This window comes from Canis lupus, chromosome 3 (genome assembly GCF_003254725.2).
Source record: "Canis lupus dingo isolate Sandy chromosome 3, ASM325472v2, whole genome shotgun sequence".
Taxonomy (NCBI): Eukaryota; Metazoa; Chordata; class Mammalia; order Carnivora; family Canidae; genus Canis; species Canis lupus.
Genome location: NC_064245.1, coordinates 64,267,951 through 64,292,949, shown reverse-complemented (window position 1 = coordinate 64,292,949; position 24,999 = coordinate 64,267,951). Strand labels below are relative to the sequence as shown.

General features: G+C 46.3%; 1 protein-coding gene across 2 annotated transcripts in view; it reads right to left on the bottom strand.

Annotated features, from left to right (window-relative positions):
• Positions 1–15,905: 15,905 nt before the first annotated feature.
• The window catches only part of TAPT1 (transmembrane anterior posterior transformation 1), a 64,865-nt gene continuing 55,771 nt past the window's right edge, over positions 15,906–24,999 (bottom strand). For both annotated transcript variants that reach the window (XM_025437173.3, XM_049108591.1), the window contains 3 exons: positions 24,036–24,112; positions 20,507–20,667; positions 15,906–17,988 (listed from right to left, as the gene is read on the bottom strand). In XM_025437173.3, the coding sequence (XP_025292958.2) occupies positions 17,771–17,988; positions 20,507–20,667; positions 24,036–24,112 (456 nt within the window). In that variant the 3' untranslated portion in view covers positions 15,906–17,770. The remainder of the gene's footprint in view (positions 17,989–20,506; positions 20,668–24,035; positions 24,113–24,999) is intronic.

Here is a 24,999-nt window from a genome sequence, read left to right as displayed (position 1 = left end):
ATGGCGTTTTATTACAGTTCCAAGGTTGTACAACCATCCCCACTATCTAATTTTAGAAACTTGGGGGCACCTGGGTGGCCCAGTAGTTGAGCGTCTCCTTTGGCTCAGGTCGTGATCCCGGGGTCCTGGGATGAGTCCCCCATCGGGCTCCCTGCAAGGAGCCTGCTTCTCCCTCTGTCTGTGTCTCTGCCTCTCATGAATGAATAAATAAAATCTTTAAAAAGATTTTTCAAAAACTTTTCATCCCTCCAGAAAGGAACTCTATACCCATTAGCAGCCATTGCCTGTCCCCTCAAAGTCCAGCCCTGACAAACACTAATTGATTTTCTATCTCTCTGGATTAGCCCGTTCTGGACACCTCCTAGAAATGGAGCCGTACATTGGGTCTGACTTCTTCCCTGAGCATCATGTTTTGCAAAGCTCATCCATCCACGCCGTGGCACGCATCAGGGCTTCATTCCTTTCCAAAGCTGAATAACATTCCAGCATACGGAACCTTGCCTATCCATTTACTGTGGACGGACACTTGGTTGTTTCCAAATTTTGGCTATGTTGAATAATGCTGATATGAAAATCCATGTCCAAGCTTTTTATGCAGATCTATGTTTTCATTTCTCTTGGGTAGATGGCCAGGAGGGATGCTACATCATTTGGTAGCTCTGTGGTTAATGCTTTGGGGGAACCGCTAGGCTGTTTTCCCAGCGCCTGTGCTACTTTTCATTCCCACCAGCAATGTGCAAGAGGTCCGATTTCCCCCACATCTCTGCTGGCACTTGTTAATTTTTAAGGTGTATTTATTTATTTTTATTATGGCCAGCCTCATGGGAGAGAGTTTTATACTGGGTGGACTCTGAGTCTAAAGTTTAAATAAAGACAAGCCTTTTGGAGCACCTGGGTGGCTCAGTCTGTTAGTGACTCTGGATTGCAGCTCAGGTTTTGATCTCAGATTTGTGAGTTTCAGCCCTGTGCTGGGCTCCACAACCAGTGTGGAACCCTAAAAACAAAATAACAAAAAACAAACGAACAACAACAACAAAAAAAAACCCAAGCCTTTTGAGTGGGTCTTCAAGGGAACCAGAAGTCAGGTCAAAGATTGACAAGTCTTTGGGAATGATGTTTTGGAAGAATTTCAGTTCCCTTCTGTTCCATCCCGTACTGGAATGTGGACTTATTTTTCAAAGGCTCCTGCTGAGCTGGAGAGTGGAGGATGAGACCAGACCAAGTTAAAAACCAGAAATTATATTTTTATGCAAAATTCTCAGATTTTTAAAACACCCTTTGATGGTTCTAACTGAAAACACTTTTGGGTCAAAATCATCTGTGGGCCCCCATTAAAATCTTGGGCATCGGAAGAGGCGCAATAGGATGGTGCAGTAGAATGGGTTTTTCATTGTTTTAAAGCTGTAGAAAATTTTTGTCAGAGTTCCATGTACCAAGGGACTTACGTAAAATATTTTACAATGCAAAGGCATAGGCACCTGCCCATCAGAACAGTCACAGGTCTTAGCTGTGCCAGGTGCTGCCCTTTGAGTGGCTGGATTGTGGGGAGATGGCAGGATGTCCAGGAGGGGGTTCCTCCAGGAGCAGCCTCCGGGGGACAGCTGCCACAGATTCACGGATAAAAGTGGAGCTTCTCTTGTTAAGTGGTGGTGGGAAAGGAGAAATTGCCTGCTGAGCCCTGCGGGGCCAGCAGACCCTCCAGCTCAACATGCTGTGCCCTGATTCCCCTGACACCACCCTCTATACCCACCCCCCCCAATCCCTGGGCCTCCTCTGGGCCCCAAATTCCCTGTGACCCCATCCTCTGCGGTCTAGACTCTCTGACCCTCTTCTTCCTGGATCCCCCTTTTCCAGGATATCATGCACCACCTCTACCTCCTACCCTGGGGGGCCCCAGAGCCGTGGAGAGTTTAAAATGTCCCAATAAAGAATTGAGGCCAGCTGCCAGGCCTCCCTTGGTTTGAGCTTTTGGGTGTGTACCTCTCACTCTGCGGAGGGTGGGAAGCAGAAACTAGGGTGGCCTGCGGCATGGGGACGTGGCTCTAACACAAGGGTGGGGGCTCTCTGGGGTCTCCTCAATCCCAGCAAGGGTGGCTGCCCTTTCCTGGGGACCTGCAGGTGTGGTACTCCCACTGCTCCTCCAGGAAGGTCATGGGGCCCATGGGGCTGCTGGGGCTGCAGTGGGAACCTTCATTGCTGCAACCCCACCACTGCCATGCCTCCTGCAGGAGTGCTTCTGGGGGAGGAGTGTCTCCCTGGAGGGCCCACGATCTGTCTCCAGTCTCTCTTCGCAGTGCTCCAGCCACACAAGTGATTCCACCCTCCTTGTGCACAAGATGCTGTCTTCCCCTGTTGTGTAGCCTGGCTTTGCTGAGTGCCCAGGTCTCCTGGATGGGTCCCTCTGAACCAGGTTCAGTCTCTGCTGGACAGAACTGGCTGACTTCCACGCTCCTGCCCCAGAAGGAAGCACCCCGGTCAATGAGAGCAGTGATTTTTCTTGGAAACAACCACGTCTCATCTCCCACAAGGAAGGCATATTCATCTGCTGAGTGTCTTGGACTCTGAGCCCTGAGAAACAAAAGCCTTGGCATTATTGAGGTTTTTACTCAGGAACCTCTGACTCCTGTCTGAGCCGGGTTTATACTGGGAGTCTCATCAGCTGACAACAGGCTCCTGGACTGTCTTATATGATTGGCACTGGTCCTGGCGGGATTGTTCTCTGCTGCCATTCTTTTTTTTTTTTTTTTTTTTTTAATTTTTATTTATTTATGATAGTCACACAGAGAGAGAGAGAGGCTGAGACATAGGCAGAGGGAGAAGCAGGCTCCATGCACCGGGAGCCTGACGTGGGATTCGATCCCGGGTCTCCAGGATCGCGCCCTGGGCCAAAGGCAGGCGCCAAACCGCTGCGCCACCCAGGGATCCCTCTGCTGCCATTCTTCATTCGGCTTCAAGGGCAAGGGCTTTGATGTCAGCAAACTGAGTTCGATTGTCATTTCCACAGCTACTGAGCAGTCTTAGGGGCTTGCCTGGCCTCTCTGGACCACAGACTCCTCAATCATGAAGGAGGAGGATCATAAGACTGTCTTCTTTGCTGGGAGGGTCAAGACAGGGCATGGCAAGTACCCAGCCTTCTCACCGGCTTGAGTAGGCCATCAACAAAAGTGGGCTTTATCTTCTGCACCCTTGATTGAATGAAGTCCATGCTGCCTGGAGAGGCCCATAGGAGGGTACAAGGCCCTGACCCTCCCTGCCCTGCCAGCCCTGTGTGCGCGTGGACAGCCCTGGGATCCAACTGGCAGACAGGCCCCAGCGCCGCAGGAAGGCTGCAGATGGAGCAGAGTGGCATCATGGTTCCCGGGGGGGTCTGAAGGCACACTGCCTGGGTTTGAATCCCCCTTCTGCCCCTTACCTAAGTGCTCCTTTGCACTTGCTGCTTTTCTGGTTAGTTCTGTGCTAACTACTGTAGGTTAGCACCTACAGTACTTTAGTAGAGTCCAGATGTGGTAAGAAGCACCCAGAAACACAAACTAGTACTACCCGTCGTGACCCCTTGAGGCTGCCCTGAACATCTCACGAGACAACAGCATGTGGGCTCTCAGGGAGTTGTAAATGGCTATTTAAAATTAAGAGCTTGTCATTTGATCAAAACAACAGAGATGGAAAATGACCTCCTCCAGGATGGAACCCAGGGCTTGGGAGGCTGCCTTTGCGAGTCTAGACAGAGTTCGTGAGTGCCTGGAGAGACGATTCTAACTCCCAGTTGGGATCCTATTTCCACACTGAGATACAGCCTCAGCTTTTCAAATCGGGTCAATGGCTTGCTAGGGGGGATGATCTTGGTGCCTAATTAAATAGTTGGAAATAAAAGGACTTTTGCAAAGTGGAGGAGAGACTACATCACTATCAGGTCATCTATGTTAAAGTGACAGCTAATTAATGCCATTTTAATTAGGACATGACAGCAATTTAATTTGCAGTGACAGTAGGGTGCTCTCCTCAGGGTGTGGTGGGACACACCCAAAGCTGTGGGTCAGAGACCTGCGTTTGGGTGCCTCTGATCTCCATCGCCAGCTACGTGTGTCACCCAGAGCACGTCACCCAGTCTTTCCAGGGCTTGTTTTCCTTCACTGAAAGATGAGTATTCTTAAACCTACTTCAACCATTAAACCCGGTAATTGATGAGAACACAGTCTGGAAAGTATTAGGTCTAATCACATAGTGATCATTTCGCCCAGCTACCCAGGCTCTGGGAGCTCAGCTTTACCAGAGAGGGGAGATTTTTGTCTGTGTTCCTTAACCCTTTCCTGACCACCATTTTCCAACAAGGACTCAAAATAGCACATAGAAACACAGAGAGTACAGCATCGTTCCGATAAATGCCCCAGCGAGTTTCAGGAGGCTGTTCATACAGGCTACGCAATGCCGTAACAGTAATTTTGGGGGGCCTCTTCTTCCCGCTTGATATGTTGAATGAATGAATGAGCAAATGGAAGATAATGAGTTGAGATTAGCTTCAGGAAGATTCCTTTGCAGACCACAGCAGTAAAGTGAGTATCACAATAAAGCACGTCAAATTATTATTTTTTGGTTCCCAATGCATATAAAAGTTATATTTACACCATGCTGTGGTCTATGAAGGGTGCAATTGCATTATGTCTAAAAAATTTGTATACCTTAATTAAAAAATATTTTATTGCTAAAAAGTGCTATCATCTGAGCTTTTCAGTAAGTCATAATCACATCATCATAACAAATATAATGAATAATAATGAAAACATTTGAAATATTGTAAGGATTACCAAAATGTGACACACAGACAAAGCGAGCAGATGCTGTTAGAAGATGGTGCTGAGAGGATTGCTCGAGGCAGAGTTGCCACACACCTTCAGTTAGTAACAACAACAAAAAAAAGAGTACCATAGTATCTGCGAAGCCCAGTAAAGCAAAGTGCAATAAGGTAAAGTATGTCTGTTCCAATTTTTGCAGGTTTGCAGGTCTGTGATAACTGATTGGATAATCTCTGCCATACAAGCATTAGCCAGTCACAAAGACATCATGGGAATGGGATCCCTTCTGTCCACCATCATCGGCTGTCGCCTTTATGACAAAGAAGCTGACATTCCAATTGACAGGAGCCAGGACTTTCACTGAAATAAGCGTCGGGATGTGGCGTGATCAAAGACCTGGTGAGACACGACTCCAACAGAATGGAGAAGAATCTCTGGTAAAGACGAAGACGCTTTATTTCTGAACACAAAGAAAACTGAGCAGAGCCCTGTTTGTGTGAGGCAGTTCTGCATCCAGTCAGGCTAGACAGCGTGGGATCATTTCATACCCAATTGCTGTGTCATCGCCTGTTGGGGCGACAGTGGTGGAGGGCAGTGCTGAGTGCAGTGTCCCAAAGGCTGGTCCACTTCATCAGAGGCTCCGTGCACCATGGTTCAAGACGCTGGGGGCCCATCGCAGATGCCTCCTGCTCTGCATGACACAGTTGTCCAAAGCCATTTAGGAAACATCCAGATGATGAGTTTAAAGAGAACCTCGAGGGAGCACTTAATGGCTGTATACATGAAAAGACATTAGGAAAATGTAGTCCATGTGAGAAAAAGTTTCCAAGTGCACCTGGGGAGTAGCCCTGAGTGGGGTCAGCCTGTTGTTGAAGAAGTGAATCCTGGGAAGAAAGGCTGCTAGGCACCTGAGCACCCCAGCCCAGGGATAACCTCCTCTGTTAAGGCCTGAATGTGTCTCCCACAAATTCAGATGTTAAAATCCTACCCCCCCACCCAAGTTGGGGCCTTTGGGAGGAAATTAGGTTATGAAGGTGGAGCCCTCATGAATGGGAAGAGTGCCTGGATTAGTGCCTAGATTCAAGGTTCTCCAGAAAGAGAGCCAATAGGAGATACATAGTTACCCACAAGAGGAGATCTACTAGGGGATTTGGCCCACACGGTAATGGAGAGCCGGAAGCCCCACAGTCTGGTCTGCAAGCTGGAGCACCAGGAGAGCTGAGTGTGTAATGCTGCCTGAGTCTGTGGCCGGAAGATGGAGGAGCTTGCTGGTTTTAAGTCCTGGGGGCTGAAGACCCAAGAACCAAGAGTTCCAGGCTTGAAGGGTAAGAGAACACAGACATCAAAACTTCTGGACAGAGAGAAGTCATGCTTCCTTCACATTTTTGTTCCATGTGGGTTCTGCTTGGACTAGGTGATGCCCATCCACCCGTCTACTCAGCCCACCGAATCAAACGCTGTCTTCCAGGAACACTCACAGATAAATCCAGAAATAATGCTTTCCCAGCTACCTGAGTCCCTGAGCCCAGTCAAGTGGCCATGAGAAATGAACCGTCACAGTTCCCTCATCAGCAAGCAGAGGCAGCAGAGAGCTTGCTCTCTCTCTCTCTCTCTCTCTGCTCTCCACCAGGCCAGGAGACAGGAAGCGGCCGTGGGAAAGCCAGGAAGCGGGTGCTCAGCAGATACCAGATGTGCCAACCTTCCAGCCTGCTGCACTCCACGCGGTGCTATGCTTGTTACAGCAGCCCACGGTAAGACAGTAAGGTGCTCCCCGAAGAGGCTCTCCTGGAGCCTGGCAGCCAAGGTCCTCCTTGGCAGGAGGGTTCAACCAGCTTTCCCAGCCAACTTCCTTCCACACATCCCGGAGCCCAGCTGACGTGGTGCCCGGCTCACACTCACTTGTCCTGCCCCTGACTTCACTCACCGGGGCTCTCTCAGTCTTCACCTGCCTACACCAGGCCCACCCTTTAAGGTCTGATGGTGACTCTTACGTGTCTGCCTGCTGTCTACCTCCCTTGTATTCTCTGCTAATGAACCCCTAACTTTGTTTGGGGCCAGTATGTTCAGACAACCGATGATGCTGGGTCTAAGCCACTATTTTTCAAACTATGGGACACAATCCATCACAAGATTATGGAAACAATTTAGTATGGTATGATCAGCATTTAAAAAATATAAACAGAAAATATTTGCAAAAATCAGAGTAAAGGTAGGCACTGTTTGGTAACAGTTTACTTTTTCAGACATATATGTGTGTGTCCATTGGAGTTTGATATAAAATATATATACTTCCTATTATGGGTCTCTATCCAAAATGTTGAAAAACACTGGTCTAGGGCAATCAGGAAGCTCCCAGGTCCCCATCCTCCTTCCCTACTTCCAGCTAACACTGAAAAAGAAAAATTAAAGATACAAGTATGCATGCCACTAAAATGAAAAATATCTAATAAATATATAGAAACATTTAATCACAGGCTTAAAAGTAGGTATCTTTTTTTTAAATTTTTATTTATTTATGATAGTCACAGAGAGAGAGAGAGAGGCAGAGACATAGGCAGAGGGAGAAGCAGGCTCCATGCACCGGGAGCCTGATGTGGGATTCGATCCCGGGTCTCCAGGATCGCGCCCTGGGCCAAAGGCAGGCACCAAACCGCTGCACCACCCAGGGATCCCAGTAGGGATGTATCCTTTTTAAAACACTTGTAAAGTTGGCAAGGATTAGGACAGTCATTGACCCCAGGGCTGGTGAGACCATTCATATACTATGTGCCCCTGGAAGGTAATTTTGTGATAACACATCAGAAGTGATTTGGAGCCTTTGCCCAAGTAGTTCCAGTTCTAGGAATTTATCCTGAAGAAATAATCAGACAAATGTGCAACAAAAAGGAATTGGTTAAAGAAATTATGATATGGCCATATATGGAATTCTATGCAGGCATTCAAAATATTTTAAATTGTTGCGTGGAAGCACTCCCACCAGATGTAAAGGAAATGAAGCAAGCTACAAATCAGCATGTAAAGTGTACTTGAAATATATTTACGTGTGGAATCCTATATCTGTGTGCATCTTTGCAGAAACAGTCTGAAAGAACATGCACCAAGTTAAATGGTAGCATTATAGGTATTCCTCTCTTCACCTCTTCTTTTTCTTAATAATGGCCTTCTGACATTCCAATAGTGAATGTGTATTACTTGAGGATTAAAACTAATAAAAAGCTTTTTAAAATGAGTGGTATTTGCCATTGCTGGAGCCAGGAAGGAGATGCTCCCCTTACTCCTTAGCAGGGGCCCGTAGTGCTGGGCACATTAGGACCATGTGGTTCACAAGTTCATGCCTGGTGCGTGGTGGGTGGTGGGGGGAAGGGGGGAGCGAAGGGGAAGGGGGTCTTCCTCAGTGGTCCAGGCACTGCATCCAAGTGCCTGGAAAATCAGGGCTCTGATTTCCTGGTTGACACGTGGACATCTCAATCGCTGTTGTATCCACCTTGCAGGGGTGAGTGAGAAGCTAAGGAGAGAAAACTTGAGAAGTACCAGCCATCACATAATCCACACTGTTATGTTTCATCATGATTCATCAGTAGGGAGAAATAAGGTGATTTTCTTTCTTTCTTCTTTTTCTTTCTTTCTTTCTTTCTTTCTTTCTTTCTTTCTTTCTTCTTTCTTCTTTCTTTCTTTCTACTTTTTCCTTCCTTCCTTCCTTCCTTTTTCTTTCTTTCTTTCTTCTTTCTTTCTTTCTTTCTCTTTCTTCTTTCTTCTTTCTCCTTCCTTCCTTCCTTCCTTCCTTTCTTTCTTTCTTTCTTTCTTTCTTTCTTTCTTTCTTTCTTCTTTTTCTTTCTTTCTTTCTTTCTTTCTTTCTTTCTTTCTTTCTCTTTCTTCTTTCTCCTTCCTTTCTTCCTTTCTTTCTTTCTTTCTTTCTTTCTTTCTTTCTTTCTTTCTTTCTTTCTTTCTTCTTTCTACTTTTTCCTTCCTTCCTTCCTTCCTTCCTTCCTTCCTTCCTTCCTTCCTTCCTTCCTTTTTTTCTTTCTTTCTTTCTTTCTTTCTTCTTCTTTCTCCTTCCTTCCTTTCTTTCTTTCTTCCTTTCTTTCTTTCTTTCTTTCTTTCTTTCTTTCTTTCTTTCTTTTTCTTTCTTTCTTTTCTTTCTTTCTTTCTTTCTTTCTTTCTTTCTTTCTTTCTTTCTTCTTTCTTTCTTCTTCTTTCTTTCTCTTTTACATTTATTTGAAAGGGGAAGAAAGAGCATGAGGTGGGGTTGGGGTGGGCAGAGGGAGATGGAGAAGCAGATTTCCCACCAAGCAGGGAGTCCCCAGTGGGGCTTGATCCCGGGACCCTGAGATGATGACCTGAGCCAAAATCAAGTCAGGTGCTTAACCAACTGAGCCGCCCAGGCCTTATTTTTTAAGTCAAGTTTCAGGTTCACATCAAAATTGTGTGGGAAGTACAGAGTTTCCATATATCCCCTGGCATCTTTTTAAAAAGACTGGATTAGGAATCATAGAATGTATATGCTCCTGAAGGGAGAATCACCTGCAATTATTATTTTTAACAAGCATGTTCTCATTTTGTTTTAGGTATGTCTGCATAAGAATGTAAACGCTGGGAAATTGCTATAATATCAAGGTTAACCAGATAAAATGAAATACAAAAAAATGCTACATATCTTGTAGGACTTGATTTATTTTTTAAGCCTTTATTTATTTATTTATTTGATTTTTATTTATTTATGATAGAGAGAGAGAAAGAGAGAGGCAGAGGCACAGGCTCCATGCACCGGGAGCCCGACGTGGGATTCGATCCCTGGTCTCCAGGATCGCGCCCTGGGCCAAAGGCAGGCACCAAACTGCTGCGCCACCCAGGGTTCCCCTAGGCCTTTATTTATTTGACAGAGAGAGAGCAAGAGAGCACAAGCAGAGGGCAGGGCAGAAGCAGGCTCCCCACGGAGCAGGGAGGCCGACACAGGGCTTGATCCCAGGACCTTGAGATCATGACCTGAGCTGAAGGCAGACACTTAACCTCCTGAGCCACCCAGGCACCCCAGAGAAGAGGTGGTTTTCAATAAGCAGAACTGGAACAATCCATTCATAATTGAAATCCTAAAATAGCACTCAGCAACGCAGTCTAGGGAGGATTGGAATCATTCAAGAGTCTGGAAAACGTGAACCAGAGGAGGTCAGAAGGAATCGAAGAGTGGTTATGCATACTTGTTAGAGAACTGCTCGACGTAAGAGGCAGATCTCGGGTGTTGGGCAAAGCTGTCGCGCAGGGCTGCGCCGAGGTCCGAGGTCCCCCCACTCCCCCAAGTCTGAGCTCCGCGGATTGGGGAAGGGTCAAGGTTTTGCCGTCGCGGGGATGTGGCTTTGCATCTCGGCTCTGCTCCTCTCTAGCCGGGGACTGGAGGAGAGCGCGCCCTACCTCTGGCTTCCGCATCTGTAAAATGGGGCCTTCGCAGGGCCATAGTGCAGAGTAAAGGGGGTATGAACTAAAAGGGCCTCATATGACGGTTTGTCGTGGATCCAGTCTAGGAAGTACTGCTTTTTTTTTTTAAGATCTTATTTATTTATTCATGAGAGGGGCGGGGGCAGAGACAGAGGCAGAGGAAGAAGCGGGCCCCACGCAGGGAGCCCGATGGGGGACTCGATCTCGGAACCCCAGGATCACGCCCTTGGACCAGAGGCGGGCGCTAAACCGCTGAGCCCCCCAGGCGTCCCGTAGGTACTGCTTTTTAAGTCACTACTATTACTATTATAGTTACTTCATGTCCCAGCTAGACGACGACATCTCAGGGGTGCGGGAGAAAGCAGCTTGGCCCTGGGGACAGGCCGGGTGCCCTGTGAGACCCCTTCCAGGCAGAGACGCGCCGGCCTGGCCGCGGGCCACCTCTGCACACGCGGTGTTTGAGGGCCGCAGGAACAGTGGCCACGTCCCTTATACTCACAAGGGAAAGTCATGTTCTTTCCAGCTGTTTCCATGCAAGGTGGACAGGATCTGCAGCCGCCTGGCTTTATTGCACCTGCCAGCGGCTTCGGCTTCTCCCCGCCCCAGGGCCAAGGCCGGAGAGCTGAGCCCCGCCGCCCAGCTGGGGGCCTGTGCGCCCCCCCCACCCCCCCCCACCCCGGCCATCCCGGCTCCGGGGCGGCCTCTGCGCGGCCGCGGCGCTGTCCAGCCCGCCCAGGGCGTCGTTGCCGCGGGGCAGCGGCCGAAGGCTGGTGGGCAGCGGGCGGCCTGGAGTCCGTGGAGCCCAGGCTGTCCCTCCAGGGGAGGCTTCGAGGTTCCTGCAGACGCGCCGGCGCTTCGCCCCCCGCAGGTGAAGGCCGCGAGGTGCCCGGGCCTGCGGCTGTGCCCTGCGCCGGCCTGAGCCAGGCCTGCCCGAGCCCGAGTTTCTCATCACCTTGTTTTCTCTAGAGTATCCGTTACCTTCTGCAAATACTCCGCTGTTCTCCTGTTTATTATCTGCTTTCCCCACAGGGATATTGGAATCTAAGCTTCCAAAGAGAAGGACCCTGCTTGCTCCCCTGCTCCTCTAGGGGAGTAGGGGTGCTCCCGAGAGCCAATCCGCCTCAGAAAGTCTGGAGCTCCGTTGCACCACGTAGTGGACTGTGCGTCTTTTCTTCCTCAGCTTTGGTGATTAAAGTGCTGGAGTCTCATGTGATACCTTGACCCTGTGCTTTATGATGTCTGCACGACTCATCTGGAAGATTCTAGTGCCAGGGGATGGGGGCAGAACCTTGAGGGTGTAATAGGCAGAAGAATGCCAAGTGAGGTTTGAGAAAGATCTAGAAGCCCCCGCGTCTAATCCCGCTCTCTTATCTGGCGGCCTGGCCTTAAGCAAGTGACATCAGTAAAATATAGATTTTAAATAAACTGTAGGTATATATGCTAAAGACCAAAATTCTGTTTTAACCTCTCCAATCTTTACCTTGGGAAATGCAGATGGTGTTGTTTGGGGCTCCATAATTCCGAGATCTAGATCCTAGAGAGTGATGGCTCTAGGCCTGGGTTCTCAAACTTAAGGAGCTTGTGAATCACCAGGAGAGCTGTAAAAACAGGTTGTTGGGCTGCAGCGTTTCTGTTCAGCAGGTCTGGGTGAGGGCAACATAATCTGCATTTCTAACATGTCCCCAGGTGATGGGATGCTGCTGGTGGGGAAGCACACTTCGAGGACCACTAATCTTGGCTGTGAGGCCTCGGGCAATGAGGGTCAACAACTTAGGTTTGCACAGTGCTATACCATTTACAGTTCCAGCGTCAGATGCACTTTTTTGGGAGGGGCAGGGGTGGAGGGAGAGAGAGAGAATCTTAAACAGACTCCATGCCCAGCGCAGAGCCCGACATGGGGCTCAATCTCAAAACCCTGAGATCATGACCTGAGCCAAAATCAAGAGTCGGATGTTTAACCGACAGAGCAACCCAAGAACCCTGTCAGATGCACGCTTATTCCTCCCAACAACCCTGAGAAATGAGTATTATCAAGCCTGATCTACAGATTAGCAGCTTTGCAGTGTCACAGAGCAAGTCCCCATCTCCAGCCCCACACAGCCAGCTAGCCCTCCCTGAACTTCTCAAAGGGATAAACATCTTAGACACCCAACATCTGAAAAGTCACCATGCCCTACATCTGGTAAGTCCCATTCCTCTGGTGGGAATGGCCATGGTCTTGGGTCTCCTGGTCTCTTTCTCTCAAGAGCAGCACAGAGCACAGGCTTCCGAGTTACAGAAGAGATTTAGCTTTCCCCTCTGATATGTGCTGGCAAGTTACCTAACACTTGATAGTTTACAAGTAGCCTTTTAATTTTTTTCCCATTTATCCTCTCATTTGATAGTTCCAATGATCCAATTTAAGATTCCATGTAAGCTCCCTCCATTGCCTGTAGGATCGAGTCCAAGATTCTTGTTAAGGCATTCAAAGCTCTCCAGATCCAGCTCCTGTCTCCTCCACCCTCCCTCTGGAGTGAAGCTCTTCCTTCTCGAATTCTCAGTATGATGGTTGGCACTCGGCAGGCATTCAGACATGTGAGGTCACGTGAGGTCACACGGTGCTTTCTTCCTTCGTCTGTGTCTGGCCCGCCCTTCCTTTCCTTCTTATCCATTTAATTCCTACTTTCTTTTCCAGGCAGTCCAAGTGCACTTTTCCCAAAATGGCCCCCATGTTTATTCATCCAGTAAGCATACATTGGCCACCTGCATGTGCCAGGAACTGTACCAGATAGATGCTGGGACCCCATCTGCGCCAGATGTTATGCTGCAACCGGTACCGTTTATGGCAGCACGTAGCTCACAGGACTGTAACTGCCAAGCCAGTTCAACCAACAGTCTGCCCACTAGGCCTTAGATAAGCTCTGTGAGCAAAGCAGGGCTTATTCACTTCAGTGCTTTCCATAGGGACTGCATACTTAATATTTGCTAAATCAAGCCCTACAAGGGGTGCCTGGGTGGCCCAGTCTGTTAAGTGTCAGCTCAGATCATGATCTCAAGGTCCTGGGATTGAGCCCCAGGTTGGGCTCCCTGCTTTGTGGGGAGCCCACTTCTTCCTCTCCCTCTGCCTCTCTTGTGCCCACTTGCTTGTCAAATAAAACCTTAAAAAAAAAATCAAGTCCTGCAAGATATGTTATGCATTTTTAAAAATTTCAGTTTATCTGGTTAGCCTGATATTATAGCAATTTCCCAGTGTTTACATTCTTATGCAGACATACCTAAAATGAAATGAGAATATGCTTATTAAAAATAATTGCAGGTGATTTACTCTTCAGGGGCATATACATTCTGTAATTTCCGATCCAATCTTTTATAAAAGGTGCCACCTGTACCCCAAGACCCCCTCCCTGCACCGCCCTTAACTTCCTCACCTGCCAAAAAGAAAGTTGAAAGCAAAATATGTTGTGAGGATACTTAGCTTTTTCATTAAATATCAAACAACTTCCAATTCAGCTCTACTACACCATGCCAAAGTGTGCCTTTTACTAACTTGCCAATATGTTATCTTTTCTTATTGAAATTTAGAACAAGCAAGAGCTATTGAACATGAGCTGTTCCGTTAGCCAACTTTTCAGATCATTGAAACTCTCTTAGAATGCCAATTTCCTTAACAACTTCCTCCTCCATTGTAGACATGTCTCAATCAGATTAAACATGACCTAAACCATCCTAGATGTCTCAGGCACTCACCAATGCCACATATCATACTGAACACTAACACAGGGATATTTTGAGCAATCACTTGCTCAGAATCATTTGCCTCAATCTGGCCCCAGATGACTATATTTTTGCTGCTCTTTTGATGTATTAACTTCTTTGCTTCCACTTCTCTGTGCTCTTTGATTATATCCATGATCCACTCTTTCTGCACACAATTTCCTGAGCGATAAGGGGAAAGGCGCATCTGGTCAGCAGAGAACACGAACAAACATGACTTTGCCATTTATGAGCAAATTTAAGGTTCAGTTCAAGATGGCCAAGGGTGCTGGGAATCTGACCTCCGAATGAGTGGGACATAATCATCTTTATCTTTTCCTTACGAAGAGTACGTATGAGAATGGAGTGTTTTCACGAGTATGTTTTAGAGGTCAAACACCTCATTTATCTAAAGATCTCTAAGTAGACCCTTCCAGATTTCTTAGTGTATCAATTTGGGCTGTAATATAGACCCTCTAGATTTAGTAGCTATGATACAAAGGTGTTTATTCCTCTCTCATGTATAGTCTAAGCTGAGTGTCCCTCATCGATAGGCAACTCTGCTCGAGAGGCATTCAAGGACCCAGGATCCGCACCCCTGTGGCTCTGCCATCCTGTGGGCACAGCATTTACCTGCATGGTTGGGGCAAAGTCACACCTTCTTTGGGTTCCAGTTGGTGGGAAGGGAAGAGAGGGTGGAAGGGGATCCATAATGGCATATATCCTTCTGACTTCCATCCCTTGGTAGAAATGTCACTAGCCCAGAAGGAAGAGCAAGGACTCAGAGATGTAGTTCTGAACTGCCAAGGCAGCTTATGTGCTTGGCTGCAACTCTGTGTACAGAACAGAACAGAGTTTGGTGGACAACTGGCACTCTGTAGTGTAAAAAAAAAAAAAAAAAAAAAATCCTATTTCTATTTTATAGAAGTACTGTGAAACTGCTACATAATTCTTTTATTTTACAAAAATACAACCGCTGGGTGGCTCAGCGGTTGAGCGTCTGCCTTCAGCTCAGGGCCCGATCCTGGGGTCCTGGGATCGAGTCCCACACTGGGCTCCCTGCATGGAGCCTGCTTCTCCCTCTGCCTGTGTCTCTGCCTCTCTGTGTGTCTCTCATGAATAAATACATAAAATCTTCAAAAAAAAAAAAAAAAAAACACGGGAAAAAAGTAAGATTTCTATAAAATGTTAAAGAACCATATTTGTTTCAGACCAGGTTTTATGGTCATTAGGCAATGTGTCTGGAGGGGATGTTCTTTCACTGACTTGCTTACTGTTGGTCCTTCCAGAAGGGCTGGAGCTTGGTTCATTGCTGATTCCAGCATCTAGAAAAGCCCCAGACACATAAAATGATTCATAAATCCCTGTTGGAGGAATAGATATAAATCTGAAACATATCAAAATGTAGTGATTTTAAATTATTTTGTGAATTTATACCCTCCTCTGCTAGTTATCAGGAGTGGCAGAAATGTTTTGGGGATCTAACTACAACACGTTTCTTCCATGTATACATATAATGAATGTACAGTCTGAATGCTGGCCAAGGTACAGAAGTACAACGTACAAAGAAAATTTGGATAAACTCCTGAATGACCCTTGGGGTTTATACTGTTTAAATGATAAAGCAAATTAGAGTCTGACCTAAGTTGTGCCTTAATTTTAAAAAGCAAAGTACTGTCTTGAACTTGACTCTCAGATGTGAAAAACACACTGTGTGAGATTCAAAACACCTGTACATCCATTGGCTGATAGATATGAAATGTTCTATGATCAAGTACTAGCCTTTTCCACCCCAGGACAAAAATCCAACATTTTGCTACCATTAAGACTAAGAGAAGAAGTCATATTAAACAGTCTTGTCACTTGTAAATTAGAAGTAAAATTCTTATTACAGAGTGGGTATTTACTCCAGCAAATATAACAGTAAACATTATTAAAATAAATTCAGTGACCTTTTTAAAAAAGATTACAAAATTGAATTTATTGAGTTTCACACAAGATGCACTTATAAAATTAGTACTGAATGCCATTTTAACAGAAGAAATGAACATCATTCCGAACTCCCAATAGGTTCTGCAAAGGAAATGAAATCTTCTGAAAATGACAGCACAATAACAACAGGATAATTCAAGCTGAATTGAAAGATAAACCCAAATCATATTCTTGCTCTGATCAGGGCTACGTTTGGCAAAGTTTTCCCCAAACTAGTCCATTCACGTGGATTCCGTTCCTTTTGGTGGCGAAGAGATGGATAGAAGAATAATTCTATGATGGGGCTTCATTGAAACATACACAAAACACAAATCTTTTCATTTTTAACTTAAAATACTTCCTGGTTTCACAAAAGCATTTAGGTAAGATTTCCTTTTACCCTAAGTGAACATTACCTTCAGATTTCTTTAGTTAGTGCAAAACGTTAAGATTTACTTCTGTACTTCTATGGAGGCCAAAGAAGCCAAAACATTAAAGCGTGCTTTGTATTTCACCCAGGAAAGAGATGAAGCCCCTAAAATTTACCTTTTGCATGTCATATACCCAAAGTATCAGCACAAGAGCCGAACTTCAACATGGAAACATCAAAGGAAATGACTGTTAACAGTAACATCTGCACATTTTGAAATGAGACACTGTAAAATTTTTATAAAAGTGCAGAAAGTTTTCTCAAGATAAAACTGTGGTGGGAAATGACTTGTCCTATGATGCAGGCCACAAACTAGTAATTAAACAGAATAAATCTCAAAACCCAAAAGCACCTTTTCGTTCCTGTTCCCAGTGTCCATACACACATCTCCACACACACACCCCAGAGACACGGCCGCCTGCCCCCAGCTTGGGAACACCCCTGGACACTCCTGTCAGCAGGGCTCACGCCTTTTGCAAGCCCAAGCAAGATGCTGCCCAAATCGTTCAGAATATTTAAAGCTGTCACTTTAAAAACTCTGTTAAAGTTGACACCTTTGGATTTTGTACACCAACAAATTCTTCAGCCCCTTCAACACATCCTTTGAACTGCAACAATTTATGAAGCAATTAGTTTTAAAGCGAAACCCGTTAACTATACATTAAAAGTTAACACTGCTCTTTTTCAGTATAAAAGTGCCTTTTGTAAGGGTATTTCTATTTTATCCGTTGCAATTGAACAATACACAGCTCACATTTTGCTTTAAAGAGTAAACTGAAAAATTATGAAACATTTTCTCCGTGATGCATAACCACCTTCATTAAATGAATATTTTTTAAATAAACAAACCAGCTTAGGGGTTTTTTCCCTATAAAATGCTACTATTCATCATGAATTATTTTAGGTAGCCTTTTATTCTGATTAATTCAGACACATCTTCAAGGATTATTCTGGTGGTAAGAACATTTATCTTGACTTAAGTTTAATTACCATTTTTCTTTTTAATGCTTTGGCAGATGAAGTACAGTTTGAAAACTGTTTGTGGAAACAGTATGGGACTGGAAAGGTAATGTGGTAAAAGCTTCACAGTTTTCCAGGTACATCCTTGTACTGAGAGGCCTCGATGTTCCGGAAGCGCAGACGGACGAGCAGGGTGGTGCTGACGCTGCATCGCGGGCCTGGAAGTGACTGCTCCCGGCCACGCACGAGGGGCTCCTCCTGCCCGGCAGGTCCCCAGAGTCCAGGCTGGAGGCCGCCGAGGTTCTGTGACCCAACCTGCAGCCAGACTCCATCACTGGAAGAAAGATACTAAGATTCGCTTTCCATTAATAATTTAAGTTTTTAAATAAATATTTAAGTGCCATTTTCTGCACCTCCTGCCCGGGACCCGGCATCTTGGGCACGGGAGGCATGGAGTTCAGTCGATTCGGTTTCCACAGATTGTGAACCTGTCCACCTCTAACAAATCTTTCTTCGAGGATCTGTGCTTTAATTCAGAGCTCTCCTGCGTTATGTCCTTCTCATCGCCGTCTGGAGTCGTCAGAAACTGGTCAGAACTGCTCGCCACAAGGAACGGTACGACGCTTTCCTTGGGATGAACGGGCTGGCTGGTAACTGAAGCAGACAGGTTTTCTTCTGTGGAAAAGCAGATCCAGCTAATCAGAAAAGAATTTCCCCCCGACTTATAATAAGTTTACCAAAAGAGTGGGATGGAAAAAAGTGTCCATCATCCATCCTTTTAAGTAAAGCAAGTGACAACTAAAAAAGCACGCGGCATATAAGCGGCCATGGTTTATGTTGAAACTCAGTGGCTATGCCATTTGTTTGTTCAATTAAAATTTCATAGAAGGGCTGTTATGTGAACTGTGTCACACGGATAACACTACTACCTGATTTTGGAAAGATCAGGACTCCCATTTAACAAACTCCCTCCTACACGGCCAAGTCCAAACATGTCTGTGGCCTGAAAAATTAGCCTTGGCTCCTATACTCTGGACGGCAGGGACAAGCAGACTGTAGGGCATCCGACCTCTTCTGTGTAGTTGCCTGAGCAAGACTTAGCCTTTCACCTCTGGGAAGTCCAAAACAGAGGCAAAAACCAACCAACCAACAAAACCTGAATGTTTACTTTGGGTGCTGGGAATCCTGGAACCTGATCTGCGGGACAGCTGGGTTGGGGCCTGAACCACACATTCTTCATCAGGGTAAAAATGACATCACGCCAAGTGCACATACTTAAAATGAATCATCTGATGGGTGCTGACACATGTACACATCTGCAGAAACCACCCCCACGAGTGACAATGCACGCGGAGTCTCTTTTCCTGTGCCCTCACCCCGCTGCTGTCCTTTGCTTCTTCTAGAACATAACCAACACAATGCTGTTCTGAGAGCCGGCTCTTCTTTTCATCCTTGAATTGAACCTGAGCCACCTGACTTGCAAAACCTTCCTGATGGTGTCTGGTCTGTGGTCTCCTACCCTCCAGAACACCCTATACAGATACTCAGACACTCGCCCAAAATGCATTTAGTATGTGGCTCTGGATCCAATGGCCCTGAACTGAGACATGCACTTAAAGCTTTATCTCCCCGGCCCGTCAGACTGAAGGCTCCCCGACACCATGACAAACACGTACTCACGTGTTAAAGTGTCCAAGGGGCCTAGCTAGACAGAACACATGTGGACCACTATCCATCACCCAGTTGAAACGAAGGCAACCCCATATTACTAAGAGTATTTGCATGTTCTTTGTTATGAAAAAAACTATTTTCAAGTGGTCATACAAGACTTTTTACTCTTGGCTCTCTAGGAAGCACGCATGAGCGTGGCCCTCCCTTCAGTCTGAACTTGGCCCCTTCCCACAGCAAAAGTCACATCCAGAATACTGAGCTGCTACGTCCCTGGCTGCTTTTCAGGCCTCCAGATTCAGCTCATGCTGGTCCATTCCTGAAGTGTCCTCTCCCCCATCTTCACTGGGACCCACTTCTTCTGTTCTTTGAGATTCAGTTCAGACATCACCACCTCCAGGAAGGGGCCCTCTCCTGTCCTCTCCAAGCCTGTCTACAACTCACTCTCCTGTCTGGATTATCCACTTTTGCTATCTCCTCCGTCAGTCTGTGAGGCCCTGCAAGCACAATTTATTTACCTTTGTATCTCTAGCATCGAGTGTATTACCTGGCACACAGCAGCTCCACATATTTAAAATAAACCATTTAAATGAAAAGTCACGTGAACAGATAATCATGACAATAGGGAACTGCCATCTACTGGCAAAAATGACATCAGTGTCCCACTTCTTCCTCCAAATCTTCCAGGCCAGCAGCTCTGGAATCATCCTTCACTTCTTGGGTCTCACACTGTAAAACCTCATCAGCACACCCTGTGCTCTTCCAGGTCTCTCCGGAATCTGGCCAGCTCTCCTATTCACACCACTAAGCCCTGCTCTGAGCCAGGCAGCCTCCCCGCTGGCCCTTGCGCCTCTGCGCTCATTCCTCTTGAGTCCTCTTTCCACAAAGCTGGAGAATGATCCTTTTAAAATGTCAGCTGGGTCATGTCTCTGCTCCAAACCCTGAAACAGACCCCTCCCACACAGTGAAAGATAGTTCTCACGACAGGCAGCAGGGTGGCCTCTGATTCCTTCTCCAGTCCCTCTCCCATGGCACCTCTGCAGTCCCTCGACACACCCAGCAGGTTCCTCCCTCGGCCTTTGCATGTGCTGCTGGTGCTCCTCCTGGGAAGGTGCTGTCCCCTTGGCTGGGGGAGCTCCCGACTCCCAGTCACACTCCCCTTTTCAGATCCATCCGGCCTTAGTCTTCTCTACAGTATGACTGCCCCCTCACTTTCTCCACCCACCCTCCAAGTCAGAATCAGCGCTGCCTTTCTTCCCTGTTGCTATACTCCTGGGTCTGTCATGTAATAGGTGTTCAACAATCATCTCCTGGACAATGAATAACTGTAAAAGCTCAGAGCACTGGGTTATGTGTCTCTGCAAGGAGATCTAAAATAAATATGCTAAAGACAACTCAGCAAAGTGAAACCAAATCTTGAAAGCATTGCTAAACATCCACCAGTGATTTTTTTTATCAGGTAGAATTTAGACCATTAACTCTTTGTTAAATGATTCACACAAGTGATGGGAGGAACCAAACATACCTTGAGAGGGTTTACATTTGTTCTGTGATTTATTAGGTGGTTTGCCTGGTGCACTGGCTGGAGGTGGATTAAATAGCTTCTCTTCCATCTTGGCCTCCTTCACATACTGGCATGATTTTCCCAACAGCACGATGCTATTAAGTACTTTCAGGGATATCAACCTACAAGCAGAAACAACCATGGTTGGGATTCATCTCCATCAATGCAAACGCTGTCTCCCCCGCTTCTTATAAGAGGGCCTGGGGCCAGGGGAGGTGCATGGCCCGGGAGCTAGAGGCCCCCGTTTTCTGGAATGGGCAAGTGTCCCGTGACGCTTCTTTACCACAAGGGAAAACGCTTGATCGATTCATTAGTTCTCATGACGAGAAGAAATTGTACCACTTAGAAATTTTACCTGGTACTAAATCATTTAACATTTATTCTTTCACCGCAAAACAAATATCTTTAGTAAATGTAGGTGAACAAGACAACTTATAATTCCATCCTCCAGCACTGCTCACTGTGACATGTGGTATACAATGTTTTGGTTGTTTTTGTGATGACTTTTATCGACTTTCCCACTGCTGGAAACGGGGTCTATTTTACAAAGCAGTAGGGGCTGGAGTTTGGGGCCAGGGCAGATTCTAGGCACCAAGTGTCTGGGTTCAAATCCTGACTCATCTCTTCGAACCTGTGTGGACCTGAGTGCACTTCTTAACCAGTAATCCAGAGATGACTCCAGTTGGTGCTCAGAACAGTTCTTGGCACACAGAGATGTCAACCAATTTTGCTATTAAATGCTATTGTTGTTTTACATAACTACGTATTATTATGAATATTTTCCTTACCAGTTAATGTTCCTCAAGGACGCTGTTATAACAAAGGCCCCCAAAGGCCTTAATTTCTGGATATTTGGGTTATTTCTAATATTTTGTTTCTATTTAAAAGTTTCTAATTCAGAAAACTTAGGCTAAATCTGTATTTCCTTAAGATAAATGCCTAGATAGCTACAGTTCCAGAAGTAGAATTTATGGGAACCAAATGTATATATTTTAAGGTATTTGATACAAATATGGCAAAAAAATCCTGAAAAAATACTCTTCATGTTAGTATCTTCTCACAAAGGGAGGTCTTACAGGACAAAGCAGCAAGGACCTCACTGGCAGTGTTACAGTGAGTGCAGAGGCAGCTGCCGTCTTTATGGCTGAGATGAGATCTTGGCAATTACAGGAATCTGTGAGTCAGTGGGGGCGAGTCTGAGGAGGGGGTCAGGAAGAGGTCAAGCAAACAGGTCTCCTTCACTGTCCCCAGTTAAGAATGCAAACATCCAGGGAGGACCTCACCTGGATAACGGCCCAAGGATTTTCACGTGCAACCTCCTCCCCCAATTTACCCTCAGACCCAACTCTGCTTGCAACTCCTTACTCATACTTTGCCTTGCTTCCCCGACCTTGCACTGGGGATGGCTAATGGGATTTCAAATTTACTAAAGCCTGAACTCGATTCCAACGCAGCCTTGCAAAACAGAAAATTACACAAAATCACACCCGTGTGTGTTTCTTACAGGCTCCTCCATCATAATATGGCGATGCCACTACCCTAACTGCTTGGGCCCCAAACTCTGCAATCACACTTGATTCCTCTGGTTCCCTTACACCTCACATCCAGTCATTCACTGGCAAGTCCTGTCTGGCTCCCCTTTCAAAATATATACCAGATGACAAATTGTTAGCACTCCACTGCTACCACTAGAGTGGTGGCCATGGGCCTCTTTCCCAGGGAGGACCATAACCACTTCCTGACTTGGCCCAAGGTCTGCTTCTCCTCCTGCTACACTCCAGCCTATCCTTCACATAGCCGCCAGAGTGGTCCTGGCCAAGAGCCAGCTGGATCTTGGCCTTTTCGGCTTGGAAGCCTCCAGGGTTCCTCCTCCCCTCAGCTGGAACCTGAGCCCTTCCCGGGGTTGCAGGGTCCTCTTTGTGACGCTCTGTCTGGACTGCTGGACTCCAGCCTCCCAGGCTCCCCACTGTTGCTCCTGTCAGGCCTGTCCTGTGTTGCCTCTACTGCGCGTGCCATCCTCCCAGGCATCTGCGTGGCTCTCTCCCTCACTCCATCTGGTCTTCACCAAACACCAGCTCACCAGAGAGGCTCAGAGGCAGGCCCCTCTGTTGTTCGCCATCTCCTTCTACTACTCTATTTTTCTTCCTGAAGCTTACTGCCAACTATCACTTTATGGAGATTTGCTTTTCTGGCTGTTGCCTATTTTTCCACTAGACTTGCAGGGCCACAAAGGCAGGGCCCCTGGTCCTGTACCCACGGGTGCTCACTGAGGAGGGCTGAACATATGAGGCGGGTGGAGGCTGCCAGCCACAGTAGGTCTGCAGGGAAAGAGGCTGAACTGGGCCATGGGGAAAAAGCACAGCACCAGGTACCAAGAGGCCCAACTGAGTTCTGACCTATCTGCACTGGAATGAGAGTCCTGGGCTGGGTGGGGTGAGAGAATAGAGACAGCTTCACTGACCAGGTGGTTTGGGTAAGATTCTCAAGAAGGGGACACTCAGGTACTACCCTGATTTGAGGCTCAGAGAGAGAAATTAGTTGAGTGGAAAGGTCAGTGAGCAGCTGTGCTTCTGTGGGCTACAGGGGGACCAGTGATGAGGTGTCGGGGTGGGGAGGCACGAATTTTCAGTCATTTAGATTAAAGCACGTCCACTGTGGTGAATTACACACACAACTATAACTAAACAAAGATTTTTCTAAGTTGCATATACATGCTTCACTTCCTAGTTTAAGTAAACACACACACACACACACACAAGAATACTTTGTTAAACAAAGATGGAAGCGATTACAGCAACAGCCCTTGATGAACCAAGAACGTGGGAGCACTGTGTAAGTATCTGTACCACAGAAGGAGGGTCTTAGGTTTTTAAGGTCAAAACCCAAGGTCAGTCTATATGGTTCCTTGGGCTTTAGATCTGTGAGTCAGTCCCCACAATATGAAGAAGGGGCAGGCTCTAGGAGAAATCAAGTCCTGGGCCCTCTGCCTCAACACAATTTCCTACGGGCCCAAACCAGAGCCACCAATCAAGGTACTGATGACATGGCTTGGGACACTGCAGGGACAGAGGCCTGATGGCTACGGGGGGCAGCCTAACTCCTAGAACCTGAGCAAAACCTTGGTGGGGAGAGCCCCATGGATCAACTCAGTTAAAGATGTTTTTAAACCCAGAAAAATGTCTGATTGTAATGGCAGATTTTACTGTGAAAGAAAAAGGAAAGCAACTGAAATCCTAAGCAGCAAGAGCTTTAACGATTCTACTAAAGATTAAAATCAACCCTAAGGTGCCATTTACACTGGTACCAAAAAGCAGCATACATCACGGAGTCTCACCAAACTGCAAACCCACCTGGAGGTACGTGCTGTGAGGGGAGCCCTGGGACAGTAAGAAGGGGTGCAGGCTGACTTGGATGCTACTAGCTTCCATTACATCTTGCATATATGCTTTATGGTATAACCAAAAATATATTCAGGAACTGTTAATCTTACCCAAAATAGAAGAGTACGACACAGGCATAAGACAGAATTCCTTGCACTTTGATTGAGCTTGTTACGACTCTGATGAGCTAGCCAGAAACAAACAAAAACAACAAAAACACACAACCACAGAGTTATTAGTTAATATTTAAATATAAACTTCTCCATGCTGATTTCAACACTCTGGGCACACTCCTGTGGGCTTTGTCTAAATCCAAGTAGTTCTAGATTTGTCAATTCATATGAGAATATTTGGCTGCACGTGAAAACCTCTGTGTAGGCAAATCTAGGATGCCTATGGCTAATGCCCGGTTCAGCTGTCACTGACACTGAGGTCAGGCACTCTATCTGGGTTCGTGAATGACACGTGTAGTTGTACCTCACAGAGAGTCAAGTCAGCTGATTTTGAAAATGAAAAATCACTCTGGAAAATACAAATAGATTCATCTTGCTGCATCTGTCCCCACCAGAGCTAGCATTATGTGGTGGGCACTTCCCTTATTCTTGCTTTTTTTTTTTTTTGGTCTTTCCTTGACTCTTTTTAGGAACCCACAGTGACTAATGGGGAAGAGGGAAAAGGGAGCCTTAAGAGCTTTGTACTGTTTTAAAAAAACTAATATTACAAAATTCATTATTTAAAAGATGAAAATTTTCGGTCTCTTTGGTATAGTCATGGTTAAACATGTTTTCTTACTTATCTCACATAAATGTAGGAGGAACAGCACTGTCCTTGGAAGTATGCTGAATAAATCTGGTGGGGCCTGTCACCGGAAAATATTTATACATCAGGTTCAGCTTAATAATGTACCCACACATCAGGGTCCAGGGGCTGCTACACAGAAATGCAAAGTCTGGGAAAATAAGGGGCCTTATCCAGCAAGGTTAGGTTATCATCAAGTGGAACTCTACTGAGGGGTCTTAAATAAATACCATAAGATACGTTTTAAACAACATTTTACAAATGCTTTTAGTGAAA